Source organism: Salvelinus sp. IW2-2015, linkage group LG18 (assembly GCF_002910315.2).
Source record: "Salvelinus sp. IW2-2015 linkage group LG18, ASM291031v2, whole genome shotgun sequence".
NCBI classification, from domain to species: Eukaryota; Metazoa; Chordata; class Actinopteri; order Salmoniformes; family Salmonidae; genus Salvelinus; species Salvelinus sp. IW2-2015.
Window position 1 is genome coordinate 34,816,295 of NC_036858.1, and position 15,925 is coordinate 34,832,219.

General features: G+C 43.7%; 1 protein-coding gene across 1 annotated transcript in view; it reads right to left on the reverse strand.

Moving 5' to 3' along the window:
- Positions 1–99: 99 nt before the first annotated feature.
- LOC111978702 (PDZ domain-containing protein 8-like) overlaps positions 100–15,925 on the reverse strand; it is a 65,233-nt gene continuing 49,407 nt past the window's right edge. The window contains exons 4-5 of the mRNA XM_024008913.3: positions 6,546–6,708; positions 100–6,372 (exon numbers count right to left, since the gene is read on the reverse strand). Of these exons, the coding sequence (XP_023864681.1) occupies positions 4,118–6,372; positions 6,546–6,708 (2,418 nt within the window). The 3' untranslated portion in view covers positions 100–4,117. The remainder of the gene's footprint in view (positions 6,373–6,545; positions 6,709–15,925) is intronic.

The window sequence follows — 15,925 nt, forward strand, 5'->3', positions numbered from 1 at the left end:
GAGCAAATGCCATATTCTGAAGGTACTGTAAGACTATGAGCTCAGTATTGTGTAATTCAAAGAGTATTTGGAGTAGGAACACACAGGAAGTCAGGGGGCTTCAGATGAGCTTGTTTATTGAGGCTATGTACAATAGCGCTTCATCACATGATCCACCTCTAGAACTGTGTACAACATCCCTCTTACAAAACAAATCTCAAAAGCAGAACGCCATAACACGACGTGTATCGTGGGGTTAGAGATAAACAGCGTATGAATGGGATTAGAGAGCACCGATTTACAACAGCTGCAGCAGTAGTAATGGAAGTAGCAAGACACAGACCAAAAATAGTTTTTGTTTACTCTCCTCATGAGCTCAATTCCAGCCCAGGGTCCCCCAAGTTACCTAACTGACCCTTAAACTACGCCAGATACGGTTTGCGTCGGAGAGAAACAACGAGAAACTGAAAAGGAGAGATTGCAAACTGAAGAATCCCTTCCTGATTATCACATTTGTCTTCATTTCCTACAAAAATATGAATATACAACAAGTAGCAGCCAAGACAGTATCTAGAAGAGCATCACATCTATTGCACAGACATTTTTTGCTTTGCTTCCTTTCCCCTTCACACCTTGTATATTGTCCTCCTGTCTGACTCTGATCCCAAAAGGCCTGCTTTTAACCAGCTCTGGTCCTGTGCTGAAGCAATGGCAGCACAGCCACAGAAGTACACTGCGATTTAAATTAGCTCGGTGAGAATAGAATACAAGTCATACTGATCCTATCCAGAGGCTTTGGGCCCCTTGAGAAGAGAATAACGCTCTCCTTTTATGATCTTTACCCTAAAAATCAGTGTTTTCCCCCGTGCCTACAGTTGTAATGGGTTTGCTTGTGGCCGGTCATGATGACATCACTATATTGGGGTACAACAGTGGTTGCATTTCTGCAGAGGGTTTGTGCTGGATTGTATATACATATAAATAGAAATGGACATACATTTGTCAGTAATTGAGAACAACTTTCAAAGGCCAAGAACTTCACACAATCACAGCCTAACTGCTCAGAGCATTTATAACATCCTAACTGCTCAGAGCATTTATAACATCCTAACTGCACAGAGCATTTATAACATCCTAACTGCACAGAGCATTTATAACATCCTAACTGCAAGAGATCTTATAACATCCTAACTGCACAGAGCATTTATAACATCCTAACTGCACAGAGCATTTATAACATCCTAACTGCACAGAGCATTTCAGACCCCACACCAGTCACCAAACCAAGTAAATAAAGATATGCAGTACCAGTCAAACATTTGGACACACCTACTCATTCCATGGTTATTTATTTTTACCATTTTCTAAATTCTAGAATAATAGTGAAGACATCAAAACTATGAAATAACACATATGGAATCATGTAGTAACCCCCAAAAAATACATTTTATATTTGAGATCGTTCAAAGTAGCCACCCTTTGCCTTGATGACAGCTTCGCACACTCTTGAAACAGTCTTGTAGGAGTTCCCACATATGCTGAGCACTTGTTGGCTGCTTTTCCTTCACTCTGCGGTCCAACTCATCCCAAATCATCTAAATTGGGTTGAGGTCGGGGGATTATTGAGGCCAGGTCAACTGATGAAGCACTCAATCACTCTCCTTCTTGGTAAAATAGGCAGCACACAGCCTAGAGAGAGGTGTGTTGTGTCATTGTCCTGTTGAAAGAAAATTATAGTCCCACTAAGCGCAAACCAGATGGGAAGGCGTATCGCTGCAGAATGCTGTGTTAGCCATGCTGGTTAAGTGTGCCTTGAATTCTAAATAAATCACGACAGTGTCAACAGCAAAGCACCATCACACCTCCTCCTCCATACTTCACGGTGGGAACCACATATGCGGAGATCATCCGTTCACCTACTCTGCATCTCACAAAGACACGGCGGTTGGAACCAAAAATCTCAAATTTGGACAGATTTCCACCGGTTTAATGTCCATTGCTCGTGTTTCTTGGCCCAAGCAAGTTTCCTTATTATTGGTGTCCTTTAGTAGTGGTTTCTTTGCAGCAATTTGACCATGAAGACCTGATTCACAGTCTCCTCTGAACAGTTGATGTTGAAATGTGTCTGTTACTTGAACTCTGTGAAGCATTTATTTGGGCTGCAATTTCTGAGGCTGGTAACTCTAATGAACTTATCCTCTGCAGCAGAGGTAACTCTGGGTCTTCCTTTCCTGTGGCAGTCCTCATGAGAGCCAGTTTCATCATAGCGCTTGATGGTTTTTGTGACAGCACTTGAAGAAACTTTCAAAGGTCTTGAAATGTTCCAGATTGACTGACCTTCATGTCTTAAAGTAATGATGGACTGAAGTTTCTCTTTGCTTATTTGAGCTGTTCTTGCCGTAATATGGACTTAGCCCTATTTGGTAAAATAATATCTTCTGTATACCACCCCTACCTTGTCACAACACAACTGATTGGCTCAAACGCATTGAGAAGGAAAGAAATTCCACAAATTAACTTTTAACAAGGCACACCTGTTAATTGAAATGCATTCCAGGTGACTACCTCATGAAGCTGGTTGAAAGAATGCCAAGAGTGTCCAAAGCTGTCATCAAGGCAAAGGGTGGCTACTTTGAAGAAACTCAAATATAAAGTATATTTAGATTTGTTTAACACTTTTTTGGTTACTACATGATTCCATATGTGTTCATTCGTCATCTTCACTATTATTCTACAATGTAGACAATTGTAAAAATAAAGCAAAATCCTGGAATGAGTAGGTGTGTTCAATCTTTTGACTGGTACTGTACATAGAATAAAGCAGAGATCCATGTGCTCCTGTAACAACATTCATACTGAGATGAACCATATAATTAAAAACTTTCTGCCACGATTACATAAATACTTTGCAATTGATCAAGAAGAATTTCAAAAGCAAGCATTTCGTCTGAAGTAACATGATTGGATAAAACTACCACCACCATAGTTATGTTTAAGTTCAGGGAAATTATATCCATACAAAAAAAAAAAGATTTGGAAGGGGGACGAGAAAACAAAAGCAGGTGCTTAATCAAATAACTTAAAACATTTTTTAATTATACATAAAGAAAAATATTATACAACTCTATCCCTCTACCCAAAAAGCTAAGGAAACATTGTAACAGAGAGAGAAATAACATGTACAGTGAATATGCTGGTTAACCAAATGGGTCATAGATGTTTGGCCTATAAATAAACTGAACCAAGGATGACAGGGGACAGACCATCTTCCCCCACAACATTATTGCCCAATTCATTCAATTATCACGAGCTTGTAGTTTGCAAAAAGTCCAAAAGAGGAAAGTCATAGGTGATTTCTAAAATTGGATTATGCATTAAAATCAAAAGTGCTCACAAAGTGAAGATATGAGTGGCATGAAAAGTACATAATCTGAAACATAAATTTCCATATGGTGGAGGATTTCATTTTTGTTCTGCATTTCCACACTGTTGTCTTCCTGTAGACGCACAACAAGGTGTCCAGTCTAACAAAATATGCTTGTTACTCACAGTAAAACAAATCAAACTAATATTTATTCCATTCCCCAAATACAATTTGGATAAAACAGAGCCATTTGCTATTTGCATAGCTCCTGGAATGTCAACCACATGTTGATTGCAATCTTCTGCAAAACGGAAAAGCGGTTGCTGTAACTTTTAGTGATAAAATACTGAACTGTAACAAACATTTAAACTCACATTTTCAAGTGATAGAAAAAAGTTAAGGTGCCCTGTAATGTCAACAAAAGCTAAATTATAGAAGGCAATTTTTATATATGTATGTTTTAAAATGTTTGTGAACCCAAGCACTTACAGATTGCCATGAAACACTGATCCTCAATGCAAATTTCTCCATCTAGCTTTCCAGCTTCCCTTTAAAAGTATAATTTTAGGAAAACTAAACTGCTGTTCTTTGGGACAACAAGAGTGGTCTCCCCAAACCAAATATGCATGACCAATTGTTTTACAAATCAACAATTTCACCCTCACTAGACCGCCTCAGCTGATCTTCAGAAGGTAACATTTACCCCACCCCCACAGATAAAGGTTCAAATAATTTTGCTGCGAGTCTGAAGCCCATCCCTCGTCCTTGTTCTCTCTAGTGGAGCGCCTCTACACAGATCTGCTCCTCTGTGATGTCATCCAGCAGCTGGGCCTCCACTGGGCTGCATATGTCACTGTCATAAACCTCTGTCCCCAGTAAGGCCTCCTCCAATGCCACCCCCTTGGCCTTGAAGCCATGTGGCTCCGAGGGGGAGGTGCCGGTGCTATCCACATTCTCCAGGTCCTCGATGCCTGCCCGGTAGTGAATCACGAGCAGGGTGAGAGCCTGGAGCCTCTCTCCAGACTTGGCCAGGGCGGCCGTGATCAGGGCCTTCCTCCGGGCGTCCCCCGTCTCCCTCTCCTCCAGCATCAGGGTGTTGTTGTGCTCCAGTTCCTGGTCGATCTCCTGCTGCAGCTTGTCTAGCATCAGCTCCAGCTTCTGAGAGCGCTCCTCAGTGGGCAGGCCCCGGTAAAGGTCGCGGCCGATCTCCTTCACTGCGATAAATACACTGTCGTCAAGTCCTCCCTCCCGCCGTACAAGCTTGGTGCTGCCGCCGGCTGCATGCTTGGAGGGGCTGGCCCCGGCGTAGGTTTCTGTATCGCTGCTCTCGTTGTCAGAGATGTCGGGGATGTGCACCACATCTGGCACATCAGCCGCTTGCTCTGCCAGCCGGCTCTTGGGCACCTGGCGCAGATTGAGCAGACGGGAGCCGGTGTTGATGATGTGGCGGCTGAGGCCCGTAGTGGCGCGGTTGATGGTGGATTTGGCCTCCGGGTCGGCACTGCGTCGGTCGGTGGCGGCCACGCAGAAAGGGTGCTCGGCCAGGCACTTCTCTTGGCACTTCTTGTGGCAGACATAGGAACAGATCATGCACTGGGAGGCGGCCTTGGTCCACACCTTCTTCTTGCAGTACTCGCACCAGGTGGGGTTCTGGAACTGGGTGTCCTGAAAGTTGTGGCGCACCTCCACCAGCTGTATGGCACTGTAGGCCAGGTCGTCACGGGGAACAAAGGAAAGCTGTTCCCTCTCCCTCAGCTCCTCATCCGGCATGCTGGCCTTCCTTTCACCCTCCATCAACCCACCACACGTCTCTGACTCTCCATCAGCCAGGTAGCTGAAGTTGAGTGTGACGTCTCCGTAGCAGAGCTTCTCGTTGAAGCCCTTGTGGGTGCTGAGGCTGCGCAGAGCGGTGCGGCTGACGCTGGCCCTGGGCTCTGGGGCTTCCAGTCTGAAAGTGCTCTGGTACTCAGACGAGGATGTGGACAGACACTCCAGGGCCACATGCTCCAGTGTCAAGCTGACGTGGCCCAGACACAGCAGGCTGCCCAGCTTGAAGGGGTCTTTGCACCACAGGGCCGTGTTAAGGTACTTATGGTTGCTCTCCACCGCTAACACCACAGAACCATTTCCCCAATGGGCCGTCCGGTTGCGGAACATGATCTCTGAGGACTCCCACATTGAGTGGTCCTCCATGATGTCTCGGGTGATGATGGAGCTCTCAGACACCTTGTCTTTGGCCAGGTCCTGCTTGCTGGGAGCGGAGGGGGCCCCTGGTGGCTCTTCGCAGGGCTCGGGTGGTTTGACCGCTGGCTTTGGTTCGGGCTGTTTCACAGGTGTCGTCACAGCACTGCCTTTGTCACCATTGCTTCCAGTGGAGTGTGTAGGAGTCTTTTCTGGAGTTTTCTCAGCCGCGGCGGTAGCTTCACTCCCCTCCAGCAGACTTTGTGTTTCAGAAGAGGCTGACGTTAATTTAATGTGGGGTCTAGGGGGCACCAGCGGGCGAGTGGGTGGGGGTGGAGGGGGGACAGTGGGGCGCTGTGGCCCCTCTCCTGGCTCGACACTCTTGTGTGGTGAGTGCTTTGGTGTGGGTGGAGGTCTGACCGGTGACTGAAGCCCTGCCAAGTTCAGTTTGCGGTTGAGGATGGGCGATATGCTGCCAAAGGGTTTGGAGGCTAGATTGGCCACAGTCCTTTTGGGGCTTTGGTTTACTGACAGGAAATCCTCCTTGGCCTCGGCGCTGCTGCTAAGCAGGCTAGACTTGGGGTCTGCAATCAACTCTGAAAACTCAGAGTCCATGTCTTTGCTGTCGGATATGTCGGCGAGGGCCGTGATGGGTGCCGGGTCCTCCTCATAGCCCCCCGGCGGGAGGATGAACCCGGGCTCCTCCAGCTGGCCCAGCCCCTCCTGGAGGGCTCCCAGGCCAATGGTGGTGCTCTGGTGACGCACAGGCCTCTCGTACAGGACCAGCACCCTGTCCCCTGCCTGCTTCAGCAGTTTGGGCACTTGGACAGAGGATGTCACTTTGACACCTGCCCAGAGATAGAGAACATGTTAGACTCATATTGAGATAAACAGTACAACTGAACAACATACATCCAGTATTACTGTATGCTGCTGTTCTTAAGTCACTTCAAACATCCTCAGGGTTGCCAGATCATGCCACAGTCAGGTTTACTTATGCTGCATGGCCTTAGTGTCTTACCGCCGATGGCGATGAGTCGATCGCCCCTCTGTAGGTCTGCCAGGGCAGCAGGAGAGTTGGGAGTGACTGTCTCGATGCTGACATGGACCGTATCACCCTCACAGTCGGGGATGTGCCTGAATGTCATACCCACACTGCCAAAGGGCCCTTTGATCACCTCCGCCTGAAACACACAGAGAGAAACAAACACACTTAGCACTTTCAACTTAGGATCACTTTAAAGCAAGAATCCTGAAGTGAAAACAATAACAAAGTGTCCTCCCACCCCTGTTTTGCTAAAAAGCTAAGAAATGTAACCACTCTCAATTGTATAGATAGAGCTATGGATGCATAGACTGAACATCCATGATATAAAAATTATACTTTTAACCATGTTTTGAGGCTATACAGTGTTTGTAACTAAGCTCATAAGGCATTTATAAGTTATATTCTTCAAGAATGAATGGGTATATAGAATAATGTGTACGTCCAAAAATGGATGTAGCAACTAAGGATTCTAGCTTTAAGCTTGCTATGGCTATCAGAACATTGAAGAAAATAGAGTAAGCCAAAGTATCACAGAACAGTTAACACCCTTACAGCATACAAATATTCAACAATATTAGTATTCAACAAATGAAGTTCATTTCTAGACAGTAAGTAAACACTTGACTTCTTGTGAAGTCCTCTATTTATAGCAGTCGACTATAAACATCTCATGTGTTGCCTGACTACAATATTTTATTTTGAAACGTTAATAAATACATGCTGTGTTCATTTTGGCAGGGTTACCTGCCTACAATACCCACTGTAGTGTGCGTAGGTCTCAAGCCCATAGTAAGTCAATAGCGCTAACTGGCTAGCTACTAATGTTAGCTAGCCATATATCAATTCTCCATGGCTATCTACCTTGGATAACATTGGTTTTAGGTCATTTTTGCCTGTTATACTACCTGGTTAGCTACATTATTACGATTCACATATAGCTAGCTGATAGTTATGATGTAAAATGTTTGCTTTGTGTACATCTTGTTTCGTCTCTGTTGTCATTGTCCTAGCTAAAAGAAGGAAGGTTCAGTGAATGGGTAAGTCCATAGTAAGTCAATAGGGCTAACTGGCTAGCCACAAATAATTGTTAGCTAGCTACCCATGAAGAATTGACATCTACTTTACCTTGCATAACATTAGTTTCAGGTAATTTTTGCCTGTTTAACTAGCTTTAACGATTCACATACAGTGCATTCAAAAAGTATTCAGACCCCTTGATTTATCCCACAATTATTCTAAAATGAAGGAAAAGAAATCCCATCAATTTACAGTACACACAATACCCCATAATGACATAGCAAAAACAGGTTTAAACATTTTTGCCAATGTATTCAAAATAAACTGAAATATCACATTTACATAAGTATTCAGAACCATTAAATCAATACTTTGTTGAAGCACCTTTGGCAGCGATTACAGCCTCGAGTCTTCTTGGGTATGATGCTACAAGCTTGGCACACCTGTATTTGGTGAATTTCTCCCATTCTTCTCTGCAGATCCTCTCAAGCTCTGTCAGGTTAGATGGGGAGTGTGGCTTGGGGTTGTTGTCCTGTTGGAAGGAGAATCTTTGCCCCAGTCGGAGGCCCTGGGCGCTATGGAGCAGGTTTTCATCAAGGATCTCTGTACTTTGCTCCGTTCATCTTTCCCTCGATCCTGACTAGTCTCCAAGTCCCTGCCGCTGAAAAACATCCCCATAGCATAATGCTGCCACCACCATGCTTCACCGTAGTGACGGTGCAAGGTTTCCTTGGCATTCAGGCCAAAGAGTTCAATCTTGGTTTCATCAGACCAGAGAATCAAGTTTCTCATGGACAGAGTTGCTTCAATATATCCACAGAATTGTCCTTAATCATGATGCCATCTATTTTGTGAAGTGCACCAGTCCCTCCTGCAGCAAAGCACCCCCACAACATGATGCTGCCACCCACGTGCTTCATGATTGGGATGGTGTTCTTCGGCATGCAAGCCTCCCCCTTTCTCCTCCAAACATAACGATGGTCATTATGGCCAAATAGTTATATTTTTGTTTCATCAGACCAGAGGACATTTATCCAAAAAGTATGATCTTTGTCCCCATGTGCAGTTGCAAACCGTAGTCTGGCTTTTTTATGGCGGTTTTGGAGCAGTGGCTTCTTCCTTGCTGAGCGGCCTTTCAGGTTATGTCGATATAGGACTCGTTTTACAAAGGATATAGGTACTTTTGTACCTGTTTCCTCCAGCATCTTCACAAGGTCCTTTGCTGTTGTTCTAGGATTGATTTGCACTTTTCGCACCAAAGTACGTTCATCTCTAGGAGACAGAACGCGTCTCCTTCCTGAGCGGTATAATGGCTGCGTGGTCTCAAGGTGTTTATACTTGCATACTATTGTTTGTACAGATGAACGTGGTACCTTTAGGCGTTTGGAAATTGCTCCCAATGATGAACCAGACTTGGAGGTCCACAATTTGATTTCTGAGGTCCTGATTTCTTTTGATTTTCCCATGATGTCAAGCAGAGGCACTGAGTTTGAAGGTAGGCCTTGAAATACATCCACAGGTACACCTCTAATTGACTCAAATTATGTCAATTAGCCTATCAGTAGCTTCTAAAGCCATGACACCATTTTCTGGAATTTTCCAAGCTGTTTAGAGGCACAGTCAACTTAGTGTATGTAAACTTCTGACCCACTGGAATTGTGATACAGTGAATTATTAGTGAAATAATCTGTCTGTAAACAATTGTTGGAAAAATTACTTGTGACATGCTCAAAGTAGATGTCCTAACCGACTTGTCAAAACTATAGTTTGTTAACAAGAAATTTGTGGAGTGGTTGAAAAAATGAGTTTCAATGACTCCAACCTAAGTGTATGTAAACTTCCGACTTCAACTGTATGTAAAGCAAGGTTTGAAATGATCATGTTTTAGTCAAATATTAAAATCGGACAATTTGCAGTCTACAAATGATTTGTAATTATGTTCCGGCCCCCTGACTATCTGCTCAAGAAAAAAAATCTACCCATGGCTGAATCAAGTTGATGATCCCTGGTCTAGGGTTTACAGAGAATGGTTAGACAAACAAAAAACACCCAGTCAGCATCAGTCCTGTGGGTGAAAACAGCTTGTGAATGAGAGGTCGAAGGACAATGGCAAGAATCGTGTAAGCTAACAGGCGGGCCCCAAACAGGCAAATAACGGTGCAGTACAACAGTGGTGTGCAGAACGGCATCTCGTACTGACGAGTTGTGCGTTCCTTGTCACTGATGGGCTATTGCAGCAGACGACCACACCGGGTTCCACTCTGATCTGCTAAAAACAAGAAGAAGTGGCTCCAGTGGGCACGCGATCACCAACACTGGACAATTGAGGATTGGAAAAACGTTGCCTGGTCTGACGAATCCCGGCTCCTGTTGAGTCATGCTGATGGCAGAGTCAGCATGAGTCCATGGGCCCATCCTGCCTGGTGTCAACGGTACAGACTGGTGGCGGTGGTGTAATGGTGTGGGGATTGAGCAATGTTTCCATGCCTGGAAGAAAATTAAATTCAACGGCACAACCAGAAAAATCGTTGCTTTTTTTATAGACCGAGATAGAGGTGCTGGCATCAGAGGTTGCGTAAAACCAAAAGGTTTTACTTGGCTCGCACGGTTGTGGCTATGACAAGTAAAAATAAAAGCATAGCTACAAATAGAGGACATTAGGACAATTCAAGTTGGTTTAGCAATGGCAAATATACTTCAAATGAGTAGGCAACACTCACCAATAAGCCATCTATCCTCAACCGCTCAGGCCAACATTGCTGTTCTGCAGAATGGATGAGTTGTGCGTTCCACCTGGCCACCACATTCAGCAGCGTCTTTTGCGCATCACATAATGTGCAGGTGATGGGTTAAGTGAGTGGAAGCCTTTTCTGTTCACATAGTTGAACTTGTTTTGGGAGGGTGCTTTTATGGCGATGTGGGTGCCGTCTATTGCTCCATTCGTATTTGGGAACCTATTGATGGCAAAGAAACCCCTCAACTTTAACCTGTTGTGAGATGGTGTATGGAAATTGTATGCAACTGTTCGTTTTGCTAATGATCACATCCAAAACATAGTCCGTCAAGGGCTGTGAGATGCCGATCGGTAAACTCCTGCCAAAAACCCTAGGGTGGAGAGCACTTGGATGTGCACCGGAGTGGCATGCGCTTGCCTTTCTAAAGTAGGTCTTAAATCCTTACAGAAATCCTATAACATTGGTTTGGGGAAACTATGTCTGATGATCCCATTTGTACTTAATGCTAAAAAGTCCCACCTGTCTCTAAAAACGTGCTCTCTGCGAAATACAGCTTGTGCCGTGCCAAATCTTCCAACAGAGCAAGATCGGCCAGCTCTCATTCCATTTCCCATTTCCTTTTATAGTATTTCAACAATGGCTTCCCTTTCACACGTACCTCTAACTTAACAAATAACTGTACTTTATATGGATTATTATTGTAACAAATGCACTGTCAAGATATGTTGCATGACTTCACAATAAAAATTGAAAAATTATCAAATTATTACCATTTTACCCATTCACTAGGCTACGCTTGACCAGCAGTTCCTGTATTCCACCAATTGACACTGTGCGTACGCATGGTCATGGATGTAAATGTACGCACACTCTCAAGCAAACGTTCATATTGATAAATCTCACACTTTGCGTGGAAATGATCCCCCGCATTGTTTACGCACAGATTTGTGCCTACGGATGATTGGTAAAATGAGGCTCCTGGAGTTTACCAGCTGCCCCAATCACTGTCACGGCGCACTGAGAACAAGTCACGTATCCACCATTCACCGGTTGTGACGTCGGGGCAACCTGCTTTGTGTCTCCCTGGCCCAATGCAACATGACAGCGTGTGTCGCTAAAGTGCAGTGCGTCTAACTATTGTATGCAGATCCTCAGAACACCATGTCATCATGGGAAAATTCCAACTATCAACATTGTGCACACACCAACACAAACAATAGAATTGTGGAGGAAGTTGATGAAGTCGGTCAGATCTTGAATGAATGAGAGTTCAAATGTGATGAGAGATTGATGGTTGAGGGAGAAGAGGGGAGAAGGGAGGAGGGGTTCCCGGTCTGGGAGACAGAGACGAACAACTGTAATTTCCCAGCTGTCATTTGTCATAATTCTCAAGGAGGGCACTGATCAAGTTAGGGGCGGGGATGGAAAAAGCAAATGATCTATATGAGCTGGCAAGCTGAGGGTGGTTGATTCACTTGAAGCTGACGGATGATTTCAAACCTGGGATGGGAACCTTTTGGAGATAAAAAGAGATGTGATTATAATGTAACACTGTAGGCAAGAACAAATCATAATGGTTTATATTTCTAATAAAAGTTCCAGGTATCATCATAAAAAGTAAAATGGTAACTTGTGTTTATCTTTTTACATACATTTGACTATTTTATTGTTGGAAATCAAATGATTGTGCAATCATAAAGAATTGCGGATTATCTTGACTATGTTCACACGTGTTGCAGATGGTTTAAAAATACTTACAGTACACCGGAAAAATAAAAACACAGGTGAGGTGTGAGCCATGAAAATAGCCTGTAGGCCTCGTCACAGTGGGAGTCAACTGACAGAATGTTTTCATTTATTTATTTATAAAAATAACAGAAAACAATCAATGTTTTATTGTCACATACACCATATAGGTGCAGTGAAATGTGTTGTTTTACAGGGTCAGCTAAATTAGGATTAAGTGCCTTGCTCAAGGGCACAGACAAAATAAAATATTGTCGACTCAGGTTTTCAAACCAGTGACCTTTCGGTTACTGGCCCAACGATCTAACCGCTAGGCTACCTGCCGCCATTATATGGTGTGGACAGCAGTTTTTAAGTTAGTCCTATAACCTGTTTATAAATCCTATGGACCCAGGAACCTGCCTTTTCATTTGAGACTTTCCTAATTCATTTAATGCAGGTCTCTGCCTCATGGCTTAACCTGATCTGGCCACGTTGCTCCCCTTTCCTAGAATGCTCTAACGACATTTAAAAAGGCAACAGGTGTTTGTGGGGAAACTAGGAGAACAGCAAAGCTAACAGTAGATGTAAAGACAACAAACTGTGCACAAGAGCCTTTAAATCATCAAAATTGTGCGCAAGTCAATGATGAAGACCACTGTGTATCTAAGGATTAAATGTCAGGAGTTGTGAAAATATATTTGGCTAAGGTGCATGTAAACTTCCGACTTCAACTGTGTGTGTGTGTGTATGTGTGTGTGTATATACACATACACACACTTTCTTACACAAATACTGTTGTTTTTTTAGTTTCAAACAGAGTTGACAGCATGGTCTTGTCATATTAGAGGAGGAAACTACACTTTGTAGGCAAGTCAAACTATGGGGGCCAATCTTGCCAAAGAAAACATGTTGTTTTCTCCCTTTTCTAAAAGAAGAGGCCAGTGAGATTCAGAAGAGAGTCTGAAACCACACAGACACATACCGCCAGCTCCAAAATGATTGGAACCCTTGATAAAAAGACGAGCAAACTCAACTTCAGATATATTTTATGCCAAAATAATTATACTAATACAATTGCTCAGAGAAAGAGATATTGTTTAACAAGTCATATTTACTTTTCTCAAAAAGATAGGGTTCAAAATTATTGGCACTTGTTTTAAATACCTTTCAAAACCTTACGTTGCAAACATAAATGGCACTGGGCCTTTTTATTAAATGTTTTAGAAGATTGGAGAACACATTGGGAGGGATTTAGACAATTCCTCCATAAGTAATCTTTCCATATTCTTGATATCCTTCGTCTTTGCTTCTGGACTGCCCTCTTCAATTCAAACCACAGGTTTTCAATGGGGTTCAAGTCCAGAGACTGAGATGGCCATTGCAAAATGTTGATTTAGTGGTCAAGTAACCATTTCTTTATGGATTTTGATGTGTGCTTGGGGTTACTGGCTTGCTAGAAGATTCACTTGCGTCCAAGTTTCAGCCTCCTGGCAGCGGTAACCAGGTTTTTGGCTAAGATGTCCTAGTACTGGGTAAAGTTCATGATGACGTAGACCTTAACAAGGGCCCCAGGACCAGTGGAAGCAAAATAGCCCCATAACATCAAAGCTCCACCACCATATTTTACAGTAGGTATGGGGTCATCTTTCTTTCGAAGCCAAACCCACCACTAGCCCAAGAGCTATATTTTCATGTCATCCAACACATGTAAACGCCTGGAGTATGCTAAACGGCAATGGTACTTGGATTGGAACCTGTGCTGTGGTCAGATTATATGAAAATAGAGTTCTTTGGCCACGTACACCAGTGGTGGAAAGATGCATAGAAAAAAAAAGACCATACCTACTGTAAAATATGTGGACTTGTTAATCAAAATCTCTCTTTCTCTGAGTAATTGTATTAGTATAAAATAAAATACATTTAGCATGCAATATAGCTCAGTAATGTTAATTGGATTATTTATTTTTATTCAGCCTTTTTCGTTCATCTATCAAGGGTGCCAATAATGTTGGACCCGAGTGTACATAAAGCAATTCAAGCTCAACATTTAGCTGGGCAGAGTGAATATCAAGGGTGCCGCCGCTATTACTGAGGCTAATATCTTCTTTGTGCCAGGAGCGGAAACGCTGTGTGATCTAAACCGGAGGCTTTCATCTGAGAATGTCTGCCTCTGAAAGCATTGCAATCCACTTCAGTCGCTGGTTATGATGCAAATCACACACAGGGCTGCGACTGACAAAAGATAATTTAACATCAGATCGAATGGTCTGCTATACACTGCTATAGTCACGAAGCAGATTCAATTGACGGCAAACCGTCAGCTGGACCCTCATGAGTTTCAGCATCCAACCTGAAGAAACACGGATCTCTGAATTAGACAGTCTAAATCCTCACAATTCTAAAAAGCATTAAACAAAACTGTTTTCATGGTACTGCACGAGTCTTTAATGTTCCAGCTTATCAATATTTTGTGATGATGATGCTCGCCGGGTCAAGGAGGGTTAGGCTTGAAGCTCATCAGTTTGCCTTGAATAGGATTTGTAGGAAATCTGTTTATCTGATAGGCATATCACCTCTTGAAGGCTCTCAAAAATGAGACACTATACCAAAGAAGAAAGCAGAGATAATACCCTCTGCTTTGACATGCCCTGGCAGCAAGACCCTGAGACAGACATCCTGTGTGTGTCCATGTCACTGTTTTCCCCAAAATCCTAACCCACTCAGAGGAGTCATTGAGTTGCAATTATGGGTAATTTGCAAGGATGAACGCCGACTAAAGGGCAATTACGGAGGAGACGGTAGGAACAGTGGGGAGCGGCGTAGGATTCAGCCAGGCCAATAATGTCAGGGAGCAGGTAAACAGATGCTGCCGCTCACCAGGGCTGTGGTGTGCAGCGCTCCGCACCACGTCAATTTAAACTGATGCTGTACACGGTCCCTATAGATCAGCACGCCTGGCCCGCAGATGGCCTACCTGCCATGAACTAAAAAGAGGCCCCCCACACCAAACACACCTCCCTGAGGAGGAATATTCATTGTTAATGTCCCCTCGAGCTGTGTGTTCAACATGGTACCATTGTCTTGAGTGACATGTAATTACACTCATAGGGGTGACGTAACACTAAAAAGCTTTACAGTTAGTCGTAGGCTGCAGCAAAATAATACAGGGTTGAATACATCTATGCTTGCATCTCTAAGTTACAGCACTTCAAGTATTTACACTGAAACAATTATCGCCTTGCACTGAGCGGAAATCATATGTTTTTCAGTAAAGGAAGTGAGGTGAGTCAACACCATTGATGACTAAATACAACGCCACTACATCCTTTATTCAGTTACTGTTCACAAGTAGTGAAATCGTAAACATAAAACTGCAGGATGATTCACACAAAAAAAACAGTGTCCCCACAAATACAATTGTATGCTCTGCTAAGCTAACATTGCCGTTGAACAGAATGCACAAAGGCATCAAATTGTGCGCTGCAATTGTAATGACAGGCCGTCTGACAGAGTACATTGGTGAGAAACAAATTACCCATGTAGCAGATGCCAAGAGATTGAGAGGCGGCAGGTAGCCTAGTGGTTAAGCGGTGAAAAATCTGTCGATGTGCCCTTGAGCAAGGCACTTAACCCTAACTAATCGCTTCTGTAAGTCACTCTGGATAAGAGCGTCAGCTAAATTACTAAAATGTCAAATGTAAATGAGCAAATATGCCAAGTTGAGGCACATGGATAGGTGTGTGTGTGATGAGGGACAGTCATTGAAGCCATTGTGCTCATAAACACAGTAGCCTTGCGTATATACCTGTTGCTCGAGCAACGCCGCTGTTCAATCTACCTCTTCATCCACCCCCTGGGTCATTTGGATGTAAG